Source organism: Tauraco erythrolophus, chromosome 17, assembly GCF_009769465.1.
Source record: "Tauraco erythrolophus isolate bTauEry1 chromosome 17, bTauEry1.pri, whole genome shotgun sequence".
In the NCBI taxonomy this organism is placed as follows: Eukaryota; Metazoa; Chordata; class Aves; order Musophagiformes; family Musophagidae; genus Tauraco; species Tauraco erythrolophus.
The window spans coordinates 4,860,465-4,885,408 of NC_141481.1; the positions used below are offsets into that span (position 1 = coordinate 4,860,465).

A 24,944-nucleotide genomic window follows, 5' to 3' on the forward strand; every position below is an offset into this window, starting at 1 on the left:
TACATTTTATAGTCCCATTTTTACTACTGTTGAGTACAGCTAAATCTAGATGAAAGAAGAAAAAAGATAATGTGGCTTTGTTTGAAATAAATACTATTTGCTGATACACTGATGTAATAAACTTTTTCTAAATGACCATTTTGAATACTTCCTTTTGTGAAAATGTGGTATGCTGCTTTGAAGATGAAAAAAAATAAAGGAGCTGTGCAACCACAATTGTTGAAAGGAAGAAAAAAAAAAAAAAGGAGGGGGCGGGAAGAGGGGGAAATAGAAGTTGGATTGAAGCTACAGGAATCCTAGGAGTACTGCCAGTGTAACTGTGCTAACAGGATACAGGCAGAGTATTCCTGGGCCCTGGTGTGGGTGTAACTAATACCAGTAAAACTGTGTGTTTCTGCAGAAAGGAGGGATTTGGGTTGTCTTTCCCACCCCCTCAGTATAATGGCATTGACAGCAGCCTGTATGTGCAGTGTGGTACTGATGAGGATCACATCTATTCTCCCAAATTGTTAGCCAAAGTTTGTAGTGTAGACATGGCTTAAGTGTATTGCCATGATGTAACTTATAAAAGCATAAAGTATAATTCTGTAAGTTAAGACCTTGTATGTCCTTGAACTGAAAGCCTTGGTATATGTAATAATTAAATATAAAAAAAAAATCTGAATGTGCAGCAGTTCTGATCATTTTGCAACAGGAAAACAATTACTTGTTTCTGCAAGTCACAAGAAGTAAAGCACAGTAAATGGAGGAATGGGTACAGCGATCAGTCGACTAACGTTGCTATCAGCACCTACTTGAAACCATTCCAGCCACCTTGATCATCTTTTCAGGCAATCAGGAACTGACACAAACGTGATGGCGCTGGTTTCCCGAGATGCTTATTCTGGTAGTAAATTGTACTCTTGAACGACAAGCTATTGATGACAGTGTAACAGTGCTGTAAGAGAAACGGCTGCTTTAAGGAGGTTTATCCACAGGGATATTTGCTGGTCATGAATTTTATGCCCCTCTACAGATTTTTTTTTTTCAATGGCATAAAAGCCCAGTGAAATTGCTTAATGAAGAACATCTGGTTTAGACTACTTATGGCACCAGTCCATATATTTAAAAAAATGTTAATTATGAGAAATGTGTTTTTATAAGTGTTTATTATTGAATATTACCTAAGAAAAAAAAATGTTTCAATGTCCCAAGTATTTGATTCTGTATTACTCTGGCTTTTTGGTTCTTAATGCAGACTGTTTAAATGATGATGTTAAAGCAGATGAAATGTACTCCAGACAAGACTGTTTTCTTCCTGAACTGATACTTAAAGGCTCTTACTTATTCTGCTGTTTTTGTATACCCTATAGAGGATTTGGTAAAGAAAAATATACCAACAAAACTGGAGTTACTACTGAAGATTTCATATTGTGAATCTGTTTCTTTCCTTGTGTTTATTCTAACGCACTATAAACCTGACAAAATATTTCTTTTCCTCTGAAGAAATTCTAGAAAGGTGTCTAGTCGTAATATAAAATGGAAATTTATGCTAACAAACCCAAAATCTATTGTGTGTATATATAACTTTTAATAATACATCCTTTCATTTGCTTTCCTTCCTAAAATGTCTCAATTTCCAACATAAATTGGATTTTTCTACATCTCCCCTCAGTTACATACACCTAAAAATGTCCACATATTTCTGAACAACAGTAGTAAGCGATATGACAGACTAACTGTTGGATGAAAAAAAGGTACTGGAGGCTGTGTTCCTGTCATCTGTTAAGCCTGTAGGACTGATGAGAGGCAAAGGATTCTAACAAGAAAACGTTGCAGCTTGTGTCACAAAGACAGGTGTCTCTGTTCTGGAAAAGTAGTCTCTGAGTAAGTGAATCTTGCACTGTCAGCATCCATCTATCTGACGGTTAATTAGATTATAGCTAGAGGCTTACACTAGGATTGCAAAGGAACACAATCCAAGGAAAACTAGTGCTTGAACTCCAGATGTAGCAGAGAGATTCTCTTCTGAGATCTCTTGTAAGGGACTTCTTACTCCTGTAGTAAGTAGAAGTAGCATATTCTTTGTGCTACTTTTGTTGCAAAAAGTATACTTCTAGAGACCTGGGTTTTTGACATCTGCCATCAAGTAATCTGGAGGAACACAAGCCTAGTCCTGGAACTTCTGGGATGCACAGTAAGGGAACAATCTTAAACCTCAGAGACCTGTTTACAGCAGAAAATATTGCTACTTGTACATCCCTTTTGCTAAGAGAAAGTGTAAAATTAGGGATATATAGAAACATCCTCTTTAAGAAGTAATGAGGTAGAATGGCATTTAATTGTGACAAGTGGTTTAAAGAAAAATACATACTTTCATAATCAGAAAAGTGAAATTGAAGGCTACAGCAGAATGTCACTTTACATCAGCAATAACACTGATGAAAGTAACAAACCTAATTTCCTTTGTAAGAGTAGCTGTTATTTGTGAACTTGCTAAATTAGAAGCATACTCTTTATAATAAATTCATTGCATGCTGTATTAAGCCGAAATATTTCTTATCTGAAGATTAAGGAAGAAAATTAAGAAGAAATTTAACGAAATTTTTTACATTGAGGGTGGTGATGCACTGGAACAGGTTGCCCAGAGAAGTTGTGGATGCCCCATCCCTGGAAGTGTTCAAGGCCAGGTTGGATGAGGCTTTGGGCAACCTGGTGTAGTGGAAGGTGTCCCTGCCCATGGCAGGGGGGTTGGAACTAGATGATCTTTGAGGTCCCTTGCAACCCAAACCGTTGGTTCTATGATTCTATGATTTTATGATTAACTTATTTTTCCAAGAGAGCTCTATTAGATATGTCAAACACCTTTCAAGAAAATGATCATACTAAGTCAGTTAAACCACATCTAGTGAAATGTAGTCATCAGACTTAAAATGTTGCAGACAAATGTACTCGGATGACACTGATATGTGAAAAATTTGAATTTGAGTCATTAACAATAGTCTCTTTAGTTTTATCCTATTAATGCTATGCTGACCTAGTACAGTCAGGCTTCAAGCATACTGTTCAATCATACCTTACAAGACCAGCCTGGCTTATTTTCAGAGAGATCTCCCAGTCATCTTACATCATCTTTTTGTTTTGTTTTAACACGTCACACTTACATGTTGATGTTTTATTAAAACGTGGCTGCTCTAAAATATGCAAAGCTTATGCACAGATAGGATCAAGGCTAATACAATTATCGGATTATAAAACACTAGAGCTAGCATCATATGCGTAAGTTCTACCAGTGCTGAAAAGATTTTAATGGGTCTGCCCTGTCTGGCTACTCCGCATATTCCTAGCCTTTCAGTAATTTTTCTTATCAATGCTTCATACAACTACATGGCAACAAAAGAGAGCTTTTGTTTTTCTCAGCCAGTTTCATTTATTTTGCTCATATGTACAAATCACAACGCAGAAAATTAAAACTTCATTTTCCAGGATTTTTTTTCACTCTTTAATATCAGTATATGACCATAAAGTTCTCTCCTAAGTCTGGGAAAGTCCTGAAGCCATCAACTGTTCCACTGTTGCTCCATGAACACTACCAGCAGAATGAAAACATAAATCACCACACAAAGCAGCTTGTATTTAATTCCTCTCTCTTTGTACTAGCACACTAACAGAGCAACAAATTTTGTTGGAAAACATCTGATAAGGGATAAAGCCATAACTGGAAAGCAAAGAACAGGAAAAAAAATCTAGAGGAGAAGAGCGAATGACTAAGCCTCTTAATTTCTTGCGTATTTAACCCCTGGTTATGCATAGTGCAGACAGCCTAAAGCTGCCAGGGTGCATACAACACTGTGAGAATGAGGCCAAAATAGTTCCAGGCTAGATTTGATCTGAAAACAATGCACTTACCCAGCGTGGAACTGGATGAAATAAGCATCCCCCAGTTAAGCTACTGCCATGTAGTCAGGCAATGCATTTCTAAACTGAAATGGAGATGCAGCAGTTCTGCCTTTACTATTCACACATATGGAAGAAATGGTTTGGCATGCGATAACCAGTGGTAGCCTCAACTGTAGTGACCTGGAAATAGCGGAGTTCAAGATGCTGAGAGGTGTGTGAGGAAGATGTGTAGCAGAGTAAAGCCCTTGGACTTCAGGAAAGAGACTTTGGTTTATTCAGAGAACCAGTAGGCAGGATCCCATGGGAGGCAGCTGTGAAGAACAAAGGAGCTCAGGAAAGCTGGCAGCAGGTCTTTAAGGACAACCTCCTCCAGTCATAAAAATAGTCCCTCCTGATACTCAGGAAAACAAGTACATCTATCAGGAGACTGGCTTGGCTGAACAGGGAACTTATGACAGCACTCCAGTGCAAAAAGACAGTAATACAGGAGGTAAAATCAGGGACAAGCTGCAAAGAAGAAGTCGAAACATTGCTGAGGCATGTAGGGATTGTCTTCGGAGAATAAAAGCTCACTTACAATTGAAATGGGCCAGGATGTCAGGGGCAACAAGAAGAGCTTCTACTCCTACAGAAGTAGCAAAAGGCCAAACAAGGACATGTGGGATGGTTGCTGAGTGGGGCAAGTAATGTTGGGTCCCGTTGGCCTGCATTCAAGGATGCTGAGAGCTGGCTGAAGTCAGAGCAAGACTCTGCCATCTTTGAAAGCAAACTGAGGAAGAGCTTCAATGGCTGGAGAAATGCAGATGTTCTCCCACCTTCAGAAAACATCAAAAGGAGGATCTGGGAGACATAGACCAGTCATGCTCACTTGGTCCCTGGGAAAATTATGGAACAAGTCCTCTTGGAATATATTTTTGAGCACATGAAGGAGGTGCTTGGGAACAGTCAGAATGTATTGATAAACTGCATATCATCCTGACCAACCTGATTAACTTCTATGACAGAATGACTAGATTTGCAGATGAGGGGAAAGGAGTGGATGGCATTCACCTCAACTTTAGCACAGCGTTCAACAGTCTCCCACAATCTTCTTGAATCCTAAACATTATGGTCTGAGTGGGTGGCCAACTAGATGGCCACAACTGGTTGGACAATGGGGCTCTCAGGGCAGTGATAATGGCTTGTACACTACCTGTACACTAAACTCAAGCCACCTAAACATGTTCCCTGGACGTAAAGGCGTCCAGTAGCATCCCAGGGCAGACCAAGACAGCACTATCAATAGATCAAAGTGAGTAGGACAAACACCTTTTTTTCACCCTGAGGACCCTCAAATATAGGAACAGGCTGCCCAGACACAACGTGCAGTCTCTCTCTCTGGAGGTTGTGAAGCCTCGACTGGATACAGCCGAGAGCAACCTGGTCTGACCTCCGCCTGGCCCTGCAACTGGGGCAGGCTGGACCGAAGGCCCCCGGAGCTCTTCCAAGCTGAATCAGCCCGGGAACCTGTGACTCCGGCGCAGGGCTGCGCGACCCTCCGGGGCAAAGCTGTCTCCCGAGGAAACGACGGCGTCCAGGGCCACCCCAGCCCTCCGCTCGGCGCCCGCGGGCCCACCCGCCAGCTGCCCGCGGCCCCCGCCCCGCCCCGCCCCGCCCCGCCCCCGGACGTGCCCCGCCGTGCCCCGGAACGCGACGCGCGCGCAGGCGCGGCAGCCGCACGTGGCGCCGGCGAAGCCATGGCGGGTCGGCCGGAGCAGCTGGAGCGCGCGCAGGTACTGCGGGGCGGTGGGCGGGAGGGCCGGGCCGGGCCGCGCCGCGCCGCGTTGCGCGTTAACTCCGGCTGCGTGCCAACTCCGGCTGCGTGCCAACTCCGGCTGCGTGCCGTTGCAGGTGAAGAAGGCGGTGGAGGCGCTCCTGGCTTTCGCCAGAAGCAAGGCCAAGGGAGACGCGCTGCTGCTCAACGAGAGCGAGAACGTCCACCTCCTGGTGACAGTGTGGAAGGTGCCGCGGGTGGCACAAGTCATCAAAATGTAAGAAACTCGCCCTCCTCCCGGTAGTTACAGGGCGTCTCGGGTCCTTTGGCCGGGGAAGGAGCACTTTACTTTACGAGCTTAAGGGATTTGACTGCCACCGTCCCGTCCTGGCACTTCCAAGCCGTGAGCGAGCAGACCACGGCTTTACCCCTGCTTGGTGTCACTGGGCAGTCGGCTGTGCCCGCTTCATGCGCACAGAGAATGCTGATTTGTGGGTTGCCAGTTACAAGGTATGCGCTTTCAGTGTTGAAGTTCAAGAGGAGAAGTCAATCTCTTTGCCTTAACCCACCACCAAATCATGAGAAAGACACCTTCTTCTTTCTGGTGGTACCCAAAAGCGAATGTGAATCACAAGTTTTCTTTTAAGCTGTAGCTATGCTGTATTGAGAAAGCGTACATTTATCTGGGCCCCAGTACTACAAAGACTTGTCTGATGACTGGATGCAGCCATGGTGTAAAGAGAGCAGAATGGATGGTCGTCCTCCTCCCAGGACCTGTGTGGTAACCGCTCCTGGTAGGACAGATGGATTCAGTGGTGTATCTGACTGGAGCCATGGTATATGTTTAACTTTTACAGTTTTATGTGCTTTAAAAAGTAAAGACTCCACCAAGGTGGTTAATACAGAACAGAATCTAGATGCATCACTTCCCTGAAGAACTTGTTGAAGTGTAGTGATCTCTGTAGACAGTGTAGACCAGTTCTAGAAGAAAAATATTTCTCCTCTTAGACATTCCCTGACCATCTCATATTCTCACTACAGACCGCTGCCGCATGGCATTCGACCAGAAACGGCAGAGGTTTGCCTGTTCACAAAGGATGAACCGAATTTATCAGCAGAACAGACTGAAAATCTGTACAGGAAACTTTTAATCCAGAACGGGATCAGAAGCGTTAGCCAGGTAAGAGAGAGATGATGGTGTAGTACAGTACTGTAATTTCTTTTCTACCAATGAAAAGGGAAAGTAGTTGTTGTTTTCTGCTGTTTAATATTCTAATCTCAATCTTTCTGAGTTAATGATCTCTAGGAAGATTTTTCTGACTATTCAAACTGTAGGTTTTTTTTAACTTAGAAATTTACTCAATAATTTCTTCAGTTTGAAACAGGATCTTTAGCAATTAGATGTAATTGCTAGATAAATGCACAGTATTTAGTTTGAGTAATCAACTGGAAAAACTTACAAAGTAAAAGAATGTTTGAGTTCTTTGCAGCTAGATTGGATTGTTTACTAGCAATAAATAGAAAATACTTTTTATTGTTGTATTTAACTTTGATTTAGATTTTACCATGTACTCAAGTTCTGTTTGGTGATTTACAGTTACTATGCAAAGAGATCCATGTTGATTCTTAAAACAAAAAGTACCGGATTCTTTTTCTATTGTTTGTCTTCAGCATTTGAAAATAATGTACCATGGTAGACTAGGAGTTATGCAAGTTAATTCTGCGCAGTTCTAAGAAGTATTCTGGGCTGTGTTTTCAGTGGTGGGGACTAAACTGTTACTTGCATTGCAGATCATCCCATACAAAACTCTCAAAAAAGAGTATAAACTATTTGAAGCAAAGCGTCGCCTTCTGAACAGATTTGATCTGTTTCTGTCAGATGACCGAATTAGAAGACTCTTGCCCTCACATCTAGGAAAACACTTTTATGAAAGGAAAAAGTAGGTCTTTAAAGTCTGAATATCCATTTTGCATTATCTTTTTAAGATTAAATTCTTTTTAGTAAAGTTTCAGTTGGTTGGGTTTTTTGAAGGAGTGCGTTTGGTTTGGGTTGGATTTTTTTAATTTTTTTTTTTTTAAATTTCCTTCCTTTCTTTTTCAGGGTACCTTTATCTGTAAACCTGAAAGCCAAAAATCTTGCTAAGGAACTACAAAAACATATCCAGGGGACTACGCTCCCAGTTACCAACAAAGGGTGCTGTTAGTAAGTATGAGCAGATTAATGCTTCACTTGAAAGACGGTTGTACCTTAACTGTAGGAATTTTAAGTGAGTTACTTTTATTCCATAGTATGTGAATAAAAGAGGTTAAGGATCACCATTCTAGATATGGGCCATTTAGAACCTTAACCTGTATAAAGAAATCAGCAGTTCTGCTTAATAAGTTGTTTCACTGTAAAGTTGAGGGTTTTTTTGGTCTCTTTTTCCTTATGCCTAAGGAATATCTAGGCAACCGTCACTGTTAAACAGCATGTACAATCTTAGAAAAATATTACTGTTAAATTAGAGAAAAACTACTTCCAAAATATTCTTAATAAGACTTTTTTCATTTATCTAAATTATCCAGCAAAAAGGATCTAAATTGGTAATATGCTTACTAATATAAGGCAGAAGTTGCATATCCAAATATGGAAAGGTTAATTCAGGTAAATCTGTTCTGACTGTTATTCCAAAAGACTTCTGCAATAGCCAGGTGCCCTTTATGGAAGTTAAGGTAAATATTTAAGGTACAAAAGTGGGCTTTTTTTGATTTATTTCTGGGTATGCCTAAGAACAAGTAACTTGAAGTATGTTTATTTGCCCACATTTAAATATTGCTCTTCACTTCTTTCAGTACAGCACGCATAGGTCACACTGGAATGAAAGCTGATGAGATAGTGGATAATGTCATCGCAGCAGCTGAGGTGATAGCTAAGAAGTTACCGAAGGTACTGCTGATTGATTGCTTAAAGCCAAGTCAGTTCATGATTCAGCCATGCTATTTTTACATAATATACTGTTTTGCTGTTGCAGAATTGGAAAAATGTGAAAATTCTTCACCTCAAAACAATTAAATCAGTTGCACTTCCGATTTTTACTGCAAATATCTCCAACTTGGATGAGCTTGACAGACAGCCATCTCTCAAAAAGAAGGAAATAAAGGTAAACCCAAATTCTTCAAATTTTCTGTAAAACCTATTGGAACAACTAGTTCTTTGGCTTCCTTTTATGCATTATATTGTCTGATGCGTTGGGTTTAAACGTTTTAGCAGTTGATCCCAGGCGTTTATGGCTACGAATGGGTTAGGCGCTCCTGACTTGGAGCGCTTCAAATACTCAGCAATACTAACGAAATCACGGAAAGTCCGTGATGGATTGTAAAGCAAACTGGACACAAATTGTTTCTAGTCCTAAACTGTAGAGAGCTGAGATTCATTCTTAGAACTTTTGCTTGTATTGTTTATTCATATTTGCCTTCTGAAAATACGCTCATTAATCTATACTGCATTCAGAGTATGCATCTGTTACTTGTTGGCTAATCAATAATTCACAAGGTCATATATGAGGCATTGAGCAACCTGGTGTAGTGGAGGGTTTCCCTGCACATGGCAGGGGCGTTGGAACTGGATGATCTTTGAGGTCCCTTCCAACCCAAACCATTCTATGATTCTATGATACTTGTATATGTGAGGGGGAGTCCACCTACTTTTTGAAAAAATAAAATAATCAGCTATTCCTTTGTACTCAGTTGTGCTTATTATGTTCTTCTGTGTAAAATAAATTTGGAGCATATATATTCAACTTAAAGACTGTAATCATGACATAATTATCATTAATAAATTTCTGAAAATAATTCATTTTTTTCATATTTGACATATGGTTGACCAGTCCTAGTCTTTTGAACAACAATATTTAAATTAATGTTGCTAGATTGTCTTATTTTCAACTATATTAAAACAATTATTATATGTTTAGAAATGTTATGGGGATTTATCTGAGATGTACTTCCAATTAATTCTAGAAGGGAAAGAACAAGAAACCGAAGAAAGCAGCTAAAAAGGCAAATTCAAGTCAAGTCACTTCGACAAGTGAAATTAATGCTGCTGCTGCTGCTACCCAGGAGCTTGTAACAAAAGAAAAAGTAGAAGTAGTCCAAGAACCAGGTGATCATGATGATGATGAAGAAATTCCACAACTGGTGCCTGTGCAAACAACCAGCTTAGCTGAGCTGAAGGTAATCGTTTAATAATATTGAGAAACTCACATTTCCATTAAAACTAAAGATTTTTGAACTGTTTTAAGTCGTTCATTGCTCCTTAGGGAACAGTGTGTGTTAAGACACTTGAAGTGAAATGGGTTTTTTGTAATAAATCATGAAAGCAAGAGTGGAGTGTATGTGGGAGGGCTGCCTTGGGGGGGTGGTTTGTTTTGTGGGTTTTTATTTTTGAAGTTTTTTTTATTTTTTAGTTCACTTCTCTTACAGATGAAGGAAGACAGTGGTTATTGTCCTTTTACGTATTTTTCTGAATAGCAGCAATTTTGTCTAGGTTGAGTAACAAGCCTGAAGTCAGAGAAAGTATAACTGATTGAGAAACCACTTAATGCTTAATCAAGTAAATAATAAAATTTTTCATTCAAGATTTCTCTTAAAATTAAATTTGAATGTATTTTAATGCATCATCTTCTGCCTAGAGTGGAAAACTTGAGGAAAACCAAATAACATTCTCTAGGATAGTAATATGCAACGTTAACAATCACATCATATAAATTGAGAGCTAGCAGCTTGCATGAAATACTATACGGACTTCCTGTTGCCAGTATTGGAGATGATGCACATCATGGAGAGGGGCTTTTTACAAGGGTGTGTAGTGACAAGACAAAGGGCAATGGCTTTAAACTGAAAGAGGGCAGATTTAGATTAGATCTAAGGAAGAAATTTTTCACTCAGAGGGTGGTGAGGCACTGGAACAGGTTGCCCAGAGAAGTTGTAGATGCCCCGTCCCTGGAAGTGTTCAAGGCCAGGTTGGATGAGGCTTTGGGCAACTTGGTGTAGTGGAGGGTGTCACTGCCCATGGCAGGGGGGTTGGAACTAGATGATCTTTAAGGTCCCTTCCAACCCTAACGATTCTATGTCATTAACATGTCTGCATAACAACCTGACTGATAATACTCATGTGTAACAACTACTTAGGAAGGATATTTGGATGAATAAAACAGTAACAATTACAAATTCAACTTAGTTATACTACATTAATGATTGGAATCCTTAAGCTATTAACGATGTACCTTTTTAAAGACGCACAAACTAAAAGTAAGATTATGTACAGGCCCACCAAAAATACTTACACAGCTTGTTTCAAGCTGCTCTGGTGCAACAGGTATAGAGGAGCTCACGTGATGTGATTGCCCGAGCCCTATTTCTAGAGACCTGGGATAGATACAGCTAGAGCTGGGTTGAATTAATTATTCTGATGACAATAGCCTTCTTTCCAGTGAGGGCCATTTCGGAATATGTGATAAACTCGAGGAAATACTAGGCCTAGTGCACAAGTAGGAGTGCAGTCAGTTTGTGTGTACAGCTGGACTTCAAATCGAGCTGATCTCTGTTGAGTCTATGAAGCCTGGAAATGCTGCAAGAGGACTGTAGTTTAAAGCTCTGCCAGCAGAGGTCAGTGACTTGACTGGCCAAGAGGATCATTGCATCTATTAAATCTACTTAACTTTCTTCCTATTTTGTTATTTTTTCATTATTTTCATGATTTAGTTCTGTGTTTAATCCTCTGCTTCCAGACTGAACGATGAATAGATTATTAGGGCTAGGGCACAGCTCAATCGATAGAAGGCATTTGTAGTTTATAAAGGTTTTCATGGATCCTTCTTGAAAAACAGTAAAGATGTTTCTTAGGTGGAAGTGTAATTTTTTTGTGTGTCTTAAATACAGGAAATGGAACAAAATCCAGAAAAAGGTGACAACTCGGGAGAGAAAACTAAAACACCCCTCAGTAAGAGAAAGAAACAACCTCTAGCTCTGGAAACTCTAAAACTGAAACGTAAAGTTAAAGAAGAGGGTGCAGACTTGGAGGCGTCACCAAAACAGAAAAAAGCCAAGCAGCTCAGCATGCCAAAGGAAGCAATAAAAGAAAAAGAGATGAAAAAGACTCCCAAAAAGCCTGAAGCAAAGTCTTTTGCAACACCTAAAGCTGGCAAATCAATACAGTCAGCCAAGAAGTCTTCAAAAACACCAAAGAAAACACCCAAGAAAGGGCACAGGCCACAGTCAGCATGAATGTTGTCTGCTGTAACACATTTTATATAGTCATTCAGAGGTGTCTTTTTAGTGGAAAAAAAATAGATTGATGACGTAAAATATTTTCTTAAGAAAATCTGATCCCAAGAGCTTTTTTCACTGAGACCTGTAATGATTCATTTGTGTTTCCTTCTAATTGGTGAGCTGGAACAAATAAACTCACAACCTTAATTGGCTCTGCTTCTTACCTGTTATCTTTTCGTGGCCCAGTCTAAAGGCACTCAAGTTCTTTACGTATCAGAGGGCAGGGAGGGGACTATTCCAGGAAAAATGGCTGAGACATGTTTTATAAATGACATCTTAGCTTAGCACTAGAACAGACAAGGGCTGAACCAAGAAGCATGCATACCAAAAGCAGCAATCTATTTAACATGTGATTTAAAATGTGAAGTAGCTGCTATAATTTTTTCTTGAATTGTTCAATATTATGAAAACAGGTTGATATCTATCCATCTTACTCCAGATATTTAGGTTAGCAGTCTGAGAAGCCAAACGTAATGTACTTTTTAGCTATTTTTACTTAGGGTATTTGTGTGTTTAGAAAAAAAAAAAAACACGAAACATGGACAATTTAACTGAATTTAACTGTTGTATGCTTTGACTATTTATACTTCATGACATAAAGCAACATCTCCTTACCTTCACTTCTGGTCTTTATTTCTGCTACCAGGACACTTGAAGTTATCTGAATGCTGGTCGCAATACTGTTTTTTCTTCCATCTGAAAAACACCAAAGGCTGTATGAATTTGGGGTGTGCCAGCCAATTCAACCTGTCTCATAAAGGCATGGAAAAAATATACTGCAGAACTGAAAGGTTATATATGTGGAATTTTACAGAATAACCAAATTGTTGCTCTCTGTACGATTACTTCACAACCTTCTCAGAGTGAGAATACAATGCAGATTTATGATGAAAAGTCCTAGTATTAAAAATCTTTATTAGCAATATTTTACTCAAATACAAATAGGAAAGAGGTCATAAGAGAAGATTAATCAACAGTAATTTGCAGAGTTCAGAAAAAACCTATCCCATCTCCTATTTAGGACATCCCATATCAATAGATTTGCTACCTATGAAGTATTTTGGTGCTAAATAAAAAGTGGCAGAAGAAACATTAAAGAATATGAAAAGATTCTGCTTGATCCATGGTGTCAGCTTCTTGTAAACCATGACCTCTTGTTGTAGTCTACCATAAACATTTTTTAATCAAGAAACATTAATCTTAGCTAAAAAAGCAAGTCTGATGAAAGGATCCCTATTAGATCCGTGCTAACAAAAATATCTGATCTTGTCCAAGAATAATCCCATCTCTTCCAAGTCTGGGCTGCAAAATCTACTTCACTTCCATAATAGCAAAGTAAGAGAATAGATGCAAAACTTGCCTCCTTTCTGGAAATGTGTTTTCGCATCTAATCATTCATGTTAAAATGTTTCTTAATTTGTAGGTGTGCAGAAAATTAAGAAATTAAGATCATAACTTCTGTATGAGTAATTGATAGTGAACCATACTAGCTTGTAGGTGCTGGAAAAACACATCCTTCATATTGAAAATATTAACAAGTACTGCCTTGAAATTCTGCAGCATCTTGAGCCAATCTGTTGGGACTGCAGTAGTCTTGCCTTTTCTTTGATAGCAGCACTGGAATTCACACAGCTAGGTAAGACATGCAAAGCATCTGATAACAGCTGCAAACTAACCCACTGGGGAAAAAGTATATGTATAAAACACATATTCTATATGGTGAAATTTGTTTCTTTTGTGTTGCAGAGTATCCAGAATTCTGATAGTTAAATAAGATGTAACACTACTGATGTAATTTTTATTCTTCCTATGAGAAATGTAGTCTTTTATTAAAAAAGCTAATATTTAGAAATCAGAAAATCAGTGGGTAATAACTTGACAAAGCTATTGCAAATCTTCACTTGCAGACGTTTGCATAGTCACCCTTGCTCAGAAGCAGTAAGCTACTGTTGTTACAGGGAATTACATTTCTCAACTTCTCAAAAGACACTACGCATTTAAGATCAGTGTTGAATGATGGCGTTGAATTTGTTACGTTTCTTCAGGAAACTATTTCTTAGTAATGTTTTTCTTGCTTGTTTAAGAGACCTGGGAAAATGCGTCACTTTGCTAATCAAGAAAGAAGGAAATAGGAAAAACTAACATTCATTCCAAGTAAGTTGAAACTGTGCCTGTCGCTGATGCATTACAGAATCAAATCAGGTGTAAAACACAATTGTTTTTAATTAACTTATTTCAACTAGCAAGCTGTAAAGACCAAGCCACCTTCATGTCCTTACTATAAATGCTCATGTCACAAAATCAACTGAATTTTCTATGCTGGCAGAAGCAGATAAAATGGAAAACACTTCCCCAAGGGCAGAGCTGGTTTAGCTCTGCCAGGCATATTGGTGAGCATTAAGTTCAGTCTTACGTGAACAGCTAGTGTGCCATAGTCACACCTGAGCCTTTGTAAGGACGTTTCTGGAAAAGACCATCAAGAGACTAAATCAAATCTGGTACGTTTATATATAAATTCTTGTAGACCAACCATTTTTATTCCTGTAATATTTGTTCTGACTGGTATTAGAAATAGAAGGTGAGAGGTTTAATAGACATCTGAATAATTATTTAAGGTACTATATCTTTGAACTTACAATCTTTATTTTCTATAAAAATTGAAGGTAGAAAGAAAGGAGGAGTGAACCATAAAAGGTATGGCTAGTGAAATTATCAGTAAAATTACCAGTCTTACAATAAAGCTGTCAGGACCCCTAAAAGTCTGATTTTAAAAAGAGGACTATGGTTAAACTCTTGTGCAACACTTTCGATAGTACTGTTTGTCCTCAGCCAAGGTTCTGGGGTTTTTTAATAGAAAAATCTGTCTGTTAACTTTTTCTCTATTAAGAGTGTAGAATAATAATAGTTTAAAATACGGAATTGCCAAGACAAATCTAAGCTCTTGAAGCACTTCAAGAAATGGTTGGACTGGATGATCTCTAAGGTCTTTTCCAACCTAGAAATCTATGAATCTATGAAATAGAAACAGTGCTTTCTTTACATGGCTCAGGTATCCTTGTATTAAGCACTTTGTAGAGACTCAGTAATAGCCAAATTTTTTTTTGTATCATTCATGTGAGCTTAAGCTTTCTTTAGAAGTTCTGAAAGCAGAGTTGTCAGTAGGTTAAAAGAGAAGAGAAAGTCAATAACTTTCAAAATATGAGCATTCTCATTTTAAAAAAACGTATTCTGTTTTATTATTAAAATTTGCTTCAAATCTCAACTCCTAATTAGATTAAGGATGAGCTGCTGCAAGGACTTTCTGCTTTTATTTGAAACTTTTAATAAAGATACTACAAAAATATTTTTTTCCAGTAGCACAGTGTGGTTGCTCTGACTAGAATTAATTCTCTACTACTCATTTGTTCTCCATATTTGTATTAAAGTGGGCACTAACTCCTGTTCCTCACAGATAAACTGGAGTCAGGAAGCAAGTCTTTCAAAAGACTGCAGTAAGTATGAGAAACTAAAACTACAGTGAAACAACTTAGTGCAGCTACCTTGCAATTTATTACTCTACTGAAGCCAAAGTGCATTTCTTTTCCCCCCAGAAAAAAGTCTGCTGAACTATTCCTCTTGCAAGGAAGCAAAAACTTAGGAACTATATTAACTTCTACTCTGATTTATATAGCTAGGTGCCTTTTTTTTTTTAAAAAAAAAAAAAAGAATCAAATTAAGATATATTCAGTGTGTTAGTTACTTCAACAGGGTCATGTTTTGGACAATACTGAGCTCTTGCTGAAAAATTAATTTCCATGGACAGATAAATACAGAAGAAAAATACCATCAGTGTAGGAAAAACATAGACTAGTTTATGCCTGTAGCTGGTGTGTAAGCCTTCTGTCATGCTTACAGAAACCTCTGTATTTGTATGCATGTTTGGAAGGATGAGGGCGATAACAGCTTAGCTTTCAGATTAGCCCTTAAATTCAGAGTTACTGGGAAGAATAACAGCTAATAACAAAGGAATAACAAAAGAAATATCTGATTACTATCAAACCAAAATCTTGGCAGGAGAGGTACAGAGAAGATAATAGAAACTTGTTCACAAACTCATTCTGCAGGAGTTAATTACATCTTGGGCCCTAGGAGGAGGTAAGTTTGGTGCACACAATAAGTATGCCACAGGGCTAGAACTACGACTTTAATAACTCTTTTTCCAAAGAATCTCAGTTAAGATTATTAATACCACTTTCTGTTTAGAATTCCCTCAGCATTTATTATTCTACTGTAATTAGATCTGCCTTCTCACTTTATCAGTCTTCAGAATAAGAAAAATGGTCATGATTATTTCTTTTAGGGTTGTATACGATTACTAGAATTCCTACTGCTGTCAGGATAAATATGTAATTCTAAAATTACCTCGACTTCCTAAGAGCTCTTCTGATTCTAATGGAATAACCCCCCTCCAACTAAGCAGGTATATGAACTTCACTCAGTCTTGGATAACTGTTACATTATCTTCTTTTTCTTAAGCTTTTGAGAGGGACAAAAGTTACAAGGTTAATTAACACCACAATGTGAGGCAAAAGTAGAACCACAGGTACTTTATTGAAGCTAAGTTTAAACTTTAAAATCCAAAAGATAGTTGAAAATTTTCAGGAAGAATAGCACTATAGGCTTTTTGGAAACATAATTATTCTCAAGATAGAAGTGGTATCAGGTCTCAAAGCGAAAGATACTTTATTGTTGAAGTACTTAAAAAAATTTTAAATTTTTAAGACGATTTGAGCTTGTCATTTCCTAAGGACATCTTTTATGGAAGAATGTCAGTAACACAGGCAGTCACTAACGAAGAAGTGGCTTTACCTAGTCTTCGTTCTCAGTGTTAAGCAGGAGCAATAAGTGATAAGAGAACCAAGTGCTACGATAAGAATTGAGAGTCTGTAGTCTTCTCATAGTAAACCAATAGCACTTATTGTCATTGGAGGAACAGTCTTCCTCAGTGGCATCATTTCTGGCACACTGTATTTCCACAAGTACGTGGAAGCTGCACGTACTCTTTGGCCTGTCAGACTTTCCATTGTCTTGGTATTTCCAGTTACTGGAAGAGAGTGGCTTACCCATCGTTAGACAAACTGTTAGATGTAAGGGCCTCATGGGAGCATGCGCAAGAGAGCCTACAGATGAACACACTTCTTGTGCTTGAGGACTTGGGAGTGTTAAGAGATATTTACCAGGTCATTAACTGACACAAAAGCGAACTGAAACATGTATCTTGCCTCTTACACAACCTGCTGGATCTTTCATCTTGCTCACTCACACAACTAGTGAAACAACTATTTTCCTGCTTGTTAACCTGCAGTTGTATTCTAGCTACTCTTTTTAAGCCAATCTCCTCAAGCACGTCAGTCAATACGACTTTGCACATTGTAACTGTCTGCAGATCTCTGCTGCCTACTGATAGCTGCCTCCTCGTGCAAGTGCGGAGGTCTACAACATGTACATTCATCTCAAGGCCACCTTTTTACAAGGGCCTCCTCTCCAGGGTGCCTCAGCCTCGGCAAACCAAGGCAAAGACCTCACCCTCCGCACGAGGTGATACTGCCTCGCTGGAAGCAGTTAGATGTGTCCGGCAGCGTCTGTCTCATGCTCACCTGCACAACGGAATGGCAGCAACGCTACTCGCAAGGGAAGCTTTGACTCCAAAGCGTTGACAGTCACTACACGCCAAGCTCCAACGCCCCCTCCTGCTATTCTCTTACAAAGCGGAGCAAGGCCGGGAAGAAGAGCCAGCCGCGCCAGCCGCCTCGGCGAGGCAGGGGCAGGAGGAAGGGCTCTGCCGGGGGCGCCCAACGCGGCTGGCGGGGAGAGGCCAACGGCAGGAACGGGGCCGCGGAGAACGGGGTGTCCGCAAAGGCAGGAGCGCCTCAGGAGAGGGAGGAGCGCCCGCGCCGCCCCGGTGGCGACGGGCTCCGTACGGCCGCCCCTGAGGGCGGTGGCCTTCCCGCCTTCCCGCCTTCCCCCTCAGCGGCCGCGGGGGCGTGGCCCCGCGCGCAGGTGCGAGCGGAGGGGCGTGGCCCGGGCGCCTACAGGCGAGCGCCCCGCCCCGCTCCCAGGTGCGGGCGGCCGGAGGCGCCGCTGCCCCCGCCGCTCCCCGCCATGGCGGCCCCCGGCGGGCTGGGCCGCTGCGTGGCCGCCTTCTGGCTGGCGCTGGCCTTCGACGCGCTGGGGCTAGCGGTGCTGCTGGCCGGCGTGTTCGCCGACGTCTTCTTCTCCGACCTGCTCATCTACGCGGGCGGCATCGGCATCTTCCTCAGCCTCATCTGGTGGGTGTTCTGGTACGCGGGCAACCTGGAGGTGCCGCCCGAGGAGCTGCGCGACGACGTGGGGCTGGCGCCGCCCAAGGGCCGCGGGGACAGCCTGCTGCGGGGGCTGGTGCGCGGCCTCAGCCGCCGCCTCTCCAGCGCCTTCGCTCCCGCGCCGCGCTCCCGCGCCGCTGCCGCCGACCTGGAGCTGCAGCGCGCCGAGGGCCCGCGGGGCCGCCCCGCCGGCTCCGGCAGGTGAGAACGGGGCAGGGCGCCGCCCGGGCCGCCGGGAGGCCAGTCCCGGGGCGCGCCGCCGTGCTGGGACGGGCCTCCAGCGAAGGGGGTCGGTGGAAGGGAAGCTGGGAGCTGGGGGGGAAACCTTCCGTTTGTCTAGAACTTGAGAAAACTCTCTTACCTGGGACTCAATTAAAAACTTGTTATGTTAAACCACTTGCTCACAGCTGATGCTTTAAAAAACAAAAAAAGGTGTGCAGAATCTCTCTCGATTCAGGTGATGATAGAAATTGAGTGAGAAATGGCCCAAACTTGAACAGGCAGGGAGGATACTTCCTGTAGTCGTCTAAGAATGGAAATGCCAGCTGGAGTAAAGCATAGGTGAGCGTGATGGAGGTGGCACGAGAGAGCTTGCTGCAAGGTCTGTCGGATTGCAAGCGTAGGAGCCATGCGGTTCTGAGCTGATGCTGAACTGGTCCTGACAGTAGCTCTAAATGCTGCCAGAAGTAAGTGTGGGGTAATGAAATGACCATTAACCACTACCCACGTGAGGTCTTGAGAGGGGAAGCACCTTCCTTTAGCACCGTGAAATGCTTCTTTCTTGGAGAACAACAACAAAGTGAAACGCTGACTTGTATTTAACTTAGGGGCAGAGTTGTAGCTTCTAGTTTGAAACTCGTAATCAATAGTTAAACTACTTGTCTTGAACCTCAGTCATCTGAAAAAGATGTGCTACTATCTAGTGTGCAAAGAAAGTGTCTAGGTCCAACTTCGAAACATCACTGAAGATCATCAAGTCTTTCAAAATATCCCTAGTGTGTTCATTAATATGGCGTGTTTATTTAGGAAGAAAAGCAGCCTTAATGCCTTGAAAATGGAAAAAAAAAAAAAAAAAGTCAGGCTTCCACTTCACTATGTAAAATACTCTTCTGAAGGAACTGTAAAAACAATTTTGCAATAAGTGTCTGACTATTCAAGGATTCTGAACATCTTGCAGTTCTGATTCCCTGTGTACAAGGTCAGCTTTTACTGCTGCTCCTTGAAACTAAATCTACTCTTGGCTTACAGAAAATTTGTATGGAAATTGTCTTCTGTCATGAGAACCACAGAATTTTCTTGAGAGGAAGTTCCAACAGTAGGGAGATAGAATATAGATAACTATTGCTTAATAGAAAGCTTGTAGGAGGAGAAAAAGAACAGCAGCAATACAATTTTAAAAGATCTGTCACTGCTATTTAATTTATTATTAACTATATCTGAAATTAGAAAACAAGCTGTTGAAAATGAGTCATTCTTGTAGGTGTTTTTTTTTTTCTGAAGTGGCTTTAGAATTGACAGAGATCTATATTTGCAGGGAAGAAATTACATTTGTAGATGACTGTCTAACCTTTTTAATCTAAAGATTATGGCAGTTCCAGGTACTGAGTTCAGTAGATAGTATGCTATCTCTGTAGCTGATCCTACTTCCAGTATGCATACATAGATGTGTATTTTGTTGTAACAAACTTCTAATAGTGAAAGTTATCCATTATTTTTAAACATTTCAAGTCTTGTTACTGATTTTAATTAGAAATCATCTATGGTTTATTATTTCCTATAGAGGCAGATAAATAGTGTGCTTTATTGCAAGTTCTCCCAATTAAACAGGAGCTTCTAATGCTACACAGTAAACAAACTTTGGTATGGATTGCATTAGTAATTCTAATTTAGAAGGAACCAAAACACATTGTAACATAAAGTCTATGATTTTAACTTTCGAGGTAGAATAAAGGACAACAAATGGTTGCACTTCCAAAGATAATTCAGGGTTCCCTTTGGAAGTAAGTTTGTCTGAAGCACGTTGTATCTTCTCATAAACAACTGTCTGAATCAGATCACCCCTTACTGATAGACCAAATCCTGTCACCATCTGGAGATATTTATGAACTTAACCAAACAAGTTAAACATGTTTGGGCAGATATTGTCAAGAGAGAGGACAGGAAAAAACACCACCACAAAAAAAAAACCCACAACAAACCACATAAACCCCAAAACCACCACCACCACAAAAAAAAACCCCACCAAACAAAACCCACACTGTAATGGCCATTAGAAAACCTTCCTGAGCAATTAACTTAAGATTTTGCCTAACATTAAAAACAAACACAAAACAAAAAAAAGAGCAAGTGTTTGGAAAATTAACTGTTGCCTTAATAAGGAAGTTTGTTCATTACAGAAACTATGCATTTTTGTCATTTTGATAATTTTCTGGATTTTGCCATTAATAATTTTTCAAAGTCGTTAATGGAATACTGCATGCTCTTCCAATTTTCTGTCTTAAAAATTACACAGTAGAAGTGAATGAGAAGGCTGAGAATTCTCAAGATATGGAATGAATTCTATTAAAAGAGTAACAAGTAGATTAGGATCCTTGAGCCTGAAAAGAGATGCAGATTATAAAATATTCTTGAGCTCTACACAGTCATAAGTGGTATGAAAAAGGTATATAGGGAATGCCTTTCCCAAGACAAAAGGAACCAACAAGTTGTCATGTGCTTTGTAACTGAAGTGTGGGATTATTTGACATGGGACAGTGTGACAGATAATAATTAACTGATTCAAAAAGCCAGAGGAAAACGACGGAAGAGATGCAAAGATACTATATATGCTTCAGAAAGACTGGGGCAGTAAGTGACAGTTGAGATATTGAGGAGGTATCACTTGCATGCTGTATTCTTGTGCATTTACTGAGACATCTACACTTGTCACCATTGGAGATGGGTTGTTGACTTGATGGGTTCTTCATTTGGGTCCCAGTTAACTGTTAAACACGAAGAAAAATACTTTTAAGACTGACTTCAAATAAAAGTTGAGAGTTTTATATGACTATTTTGTTCTAAGGCGTTTTGGAGTAACCTTTTCTTAATATATTATCTTCAGGATCTGTTGAAGACACGACTATTGAAGTTACTGCCTCTAAAAGTGGGGGAAGTGCTGCAAATTATGGAAAGAGAATTCCCTACTCAATGCAATAGGATCTCTTATTATGGAATAATCTCTACAACGATTGTGGACTCTGTATAAAATGGACACATAGAGCCATATCTCTGCCAAACGCACCTATTTCAATGTTGGACTGAATAGTTTTTTGTGGGTTTTTTCCCACCATTTCAAAACATAAATTAGATCTCTTAAGAAATGAGAACTAAAAAAGAAACAAACCTGATTCACAGAAGAATCATTACAGTGTGTAATATAGATTTTTTTTAATTATTATTATTTTTAATAACCTGGGAATGTTTGGATAAAAAGCTCTTGCACGACGAAAAGCTCTTGCACTGTTTTACCAAGGCCTGGAAGTTAAACTTACTGTGAATTTTTATTATGCCAGTGCAATACTTTTGTTTGTAAGGGTGCCTTTAAAATATCTGTGTTAAACTATTGATGCAAAGTTGCAAATGTAGTAGAAGTTGTTTATAGTGTAAATATACAATTTATAGTGATTCTTGTAAAGTTTCAACATTATTTTGGAATAACTTGGAATTTGAGATTTTATAAGTAGACAAGTAAAAATCGTAATGTTGGCACACCAGTACATTCTTCATAGTTCCAAATGATGTAATATGATGATTCTAAGAGGAGGCATTTTTACTTTGGTGATAGTGGGAATTATTTTCCTAACGCTGAAGCAGTTGGGAGAGGGGACACCACCATGTTGATTAACAAATACTCTGATGCTTTATAAAATATTAACAAATTCACATTTAGATGTAACTGAGAAGTAGCACCTGGGAAAAGATTTATATTAAAGTTAATGATACCTAAAATTCTCGTGTGGAGAAATTCTTCATGAGTTCCTCTGTTTTTAAACTAACACTGAGTTTGAGCCTACCATCAGCAAATATGGGTAGGCCTTAAAATTTTAATGTACAATCATTTTTATGCCACACCTTCTTGAATACTAGAGGTGGATTTAAGGAAATTGTTTACTAAGAATACTGTGGCTGTACTTCCTTGTGAACCCTGAAACGTCTTTCAATGTTCTCTTGTAAATAGTTGAAGTAACTTCTTACTCTTCTATGCATATTCTGATTCTTAAATGTTTTCCAAATGCTCTCAGTTTTTAAACGAGATAAGATGAACGCTAAACTTGAGGGTTTGTAATGTGATTTCTTCTTTACTAACTGCAGTTTTTAGGAGTTGGGTTTTTTTTTTACAATTGGTTTTTCCTGTTAGAAGAGCTGCAGTGTGACACCACTGTGCTGTTACAATGGTCCGATTTTAAGAGGAAAAAAAAAAAAGCCAAACTAACTCCTCCCTTAAAACCCACAGATTGCTGTTTCAGTGTCACTCAAGATTTTTTTCATGTCATTGTTCTGAACAGAGATAGCTGCTTTTTATGATTGCCTATGGTTTCACTTGTAAACTGAATTATGCAATGTTATGTTTAATAAGTGGAATGATTAGTAGTAGCTACAAATCAAACCGAAACTTTTGTGTGCAGCCCTTCACATACTTAGTCAGGTGATTTTTTTTTTTTTCCTGATCTAGTGTTGCAATCATAATTACCGGAGTGAATGGAGCAGGGCTTTGCATTCACTGTAGATTACAATGTAATTAATCTTAAATCCAATACCAATACTTAATGATTGTTGCGTAAGATGGTAGCTGGAATGCCTTTGGCTGTTGCAACTTCACTCAAAAATTGCATGGGATTCAAATGTTTACGATTACGGACAGTATGGATGCTTTAAAAATTAACCATAGGAGCTGGCACATCAGTAAAGGAGGATGTTAATCATGGAGAAGTCCAAGAATGTTACTAGTATGGTGTGTGTAAACAATGAGGTAAGTACTTGCTGTGGAGCAATGGTAAGTTTTGTAAGCGATGATCCTTTCTTTTTGAAAATGTAAACAGTTACCATTTCATGCAGTCTATTTACCTTCTAAAGAAAGAAGGCTAATACTAAGTAAAAACTGGCAACTGAATTATTAGCAGTTAAACATTAACAAATTATTTCAGTCTCCTAGCATCCTTATCAGTTGTAGCTCAATGCAGCACAAAGTCCATTCAAAAAACCTCTATATTGTTGATTGGAAGGAAGCACTTGTACATGTTGAGGACTGCTTGCCATTGTGTGAACACAGAGTTTTACATCTAAAGCTAGAATTCCTTTAGAATTAAAGGACAGTCTTATGCACTCTTTAAAAACGTAGCCAAAATCACAAGGAACCAAACTCTAGTTACAGGAGTGTGACTATACGGAGTTTTTGGTAGCTGGTTAAGCCTTTAAAACCAGCTCAAACCAGCATCCTATATTCCACTGAAGGAAAAAAGGCAAACTCCTAACTTGTAACTGTGTAGAAGGATTAAATTGTTAGACTCTAATTTAGATGTTGACTGTATCTGAAGAAGGTTTTAATGTGGTATAGATAGTTTACTTTCCTTAAATGGGAACATCTTCTCCAGGCAGAAATTAAATTATTAGTAAATTCTACAGAAATCTGTGCAATGTGACTTCTGGGAGGTGATTATTGCAGTAGCAGCTTGTGTAGAGAATAAACAAATCTGTCCAGGTGCTTAAGATGGCTAAAGTCAAATAATGTCATATGTCCCTGTAACTAGTTTATGTGTGTTGGAGAAGTAAACGTTTCATATTCAACTGGATGGATAAAAACCCAAACAAGATGCTTTGAGCAGATCGGACATTACTGAACTACACAGAGAATGCTTGTTTCCATTCTGGTTGCTCTAAATTCCAAATGCCAATCTGGTTGCTCTAAAAGTTGTTGAAGGCTTTTACATATTTAATGCTTCATTCCTTTTGAATTGTGTGATCTCCAAGATGCTACATCATTTAATATATTAGACAAGTGGTGTGTATAAAAAAACCCAACAAAACAAAGACCAACATGGCCTTTGAAATAAATGCAGGTGATGATTTTTTCAACAGTAGTAGTTATGTGTGTGTGTGTGTGTATACACGCAATTTTTTAAGAGGAAAAGCAGTTCCTAGTTCAGAGACAGGAGAGTCCGTGACACGTTTTATTTATTTCAAGAACGACATCCCTACCCGGGTTGTGCTTCCATCTAGACCCAGCCTACCCCGAGCGGATGAAAAGATCCAGAACTCTCGCTGCGGCTCCCTCACTGTGCCCCCGCTCTGGCAAATGCCTGATGCTTCCCACGGCCAAGTTCCGCTTCGGTTAGAGCAGATACTCGGCCCTCCTTCATCTTGGGGAAGTTGTTTCGCTCGTTTCGTTTTCCCTGGAAGTTTCAGCGCTGCAGTTTCCAGTTTGAGAAACCTGAAGCCGCGGTGCCCGGAGGGGCCCGGGGCGGCCCCGGCAGGGAGAGCTTCCTTGTAAGCGAACTTAAATCCCGGTCCCTCCAGCGTGGCGTTGTGGCTGAATCCCGCATTCTGCTCCCCTGGGCCGTTAGAACGCCAGCCCTGGGGTCGGTGTACGCGCGTGCCGACGCTGCCCCGGCACTCGCCGCCCGTAA

The 24,944-nt window shown here is 40.0% G+C and overlaps 1 protein-coding gene and 1 pseudogene across 2 annotated transcripts; both read left to right on the plus strand.

The window, feature by feature from the left end:
- The first annotated feature begins 5,615 nt into the window (after positions 1-5,615).
- Positions 5,616-11,966, plus strand: RSL1D1 (ribosomal L1 domain containing 1). Of its 2 annotated transcripts, none has more exons than XM_086622295.1 (9): positions 5,616-5,651; positions 5,770-5,909; positions 6,641-6,812; positions 7,424-7,572; positions 7,734-7,835; positions 8,465-8,558; positions 8,644-8,772; positions 9,632-9,844; positions 11,552-11,966. In XM_086622295.1, the coding sequence occupies exons 1-9, from the start codon at positions 5,616-5,618 to the stop codon at positions 11,894-11,896; spliced, it is 1,380 nt and encodes a 459-aa protein (XP_086478421.1). In that variant the 3' UTR covers positions 11,897-11,966. The 2 variants fall into 2 exon arrangements, with proteins under 2 accessions (XP_086478421.1, XP_086478422.1); XM_086622296.1 differs by having other exon boundaries at positions 6,674-6,812.
- Positions 11,967-18,082: 6,116 nt separating this feature from the next.
- On the plus strand, positions 18,083-18,487 carry LOC147527552 (transmembrane protein 238 pseudogene; annotated as a pseudogene).
- Positions 18,488-24,944: the final 6,457 nt, after the last annotated feature.

Bases quoted from the DNA above. Each gene is read 5' to 3' on its own strand.
- RSL1D1 (XM_086622295.1), top strand. From the start codon at position 5,616: ATGGCGGGTCGGCCGGAGCAGCTGGAGCGCGCGCAG. The intron at 7,573-7,733 runs GTAGGTCTTTAA...TTTCTTTTTCAG, and splicing joins CACTTTTATGAAAGGAAAAA to GGTACCTTTATCTGTAAACC. The intron at 9,845-11,551 runs GTAATCGTTTAA...TCTTAAATACAG, and splicing joins CCAGCTTAGCTGAGCTGAAG to GAAATGGAACAAAATCCAGA.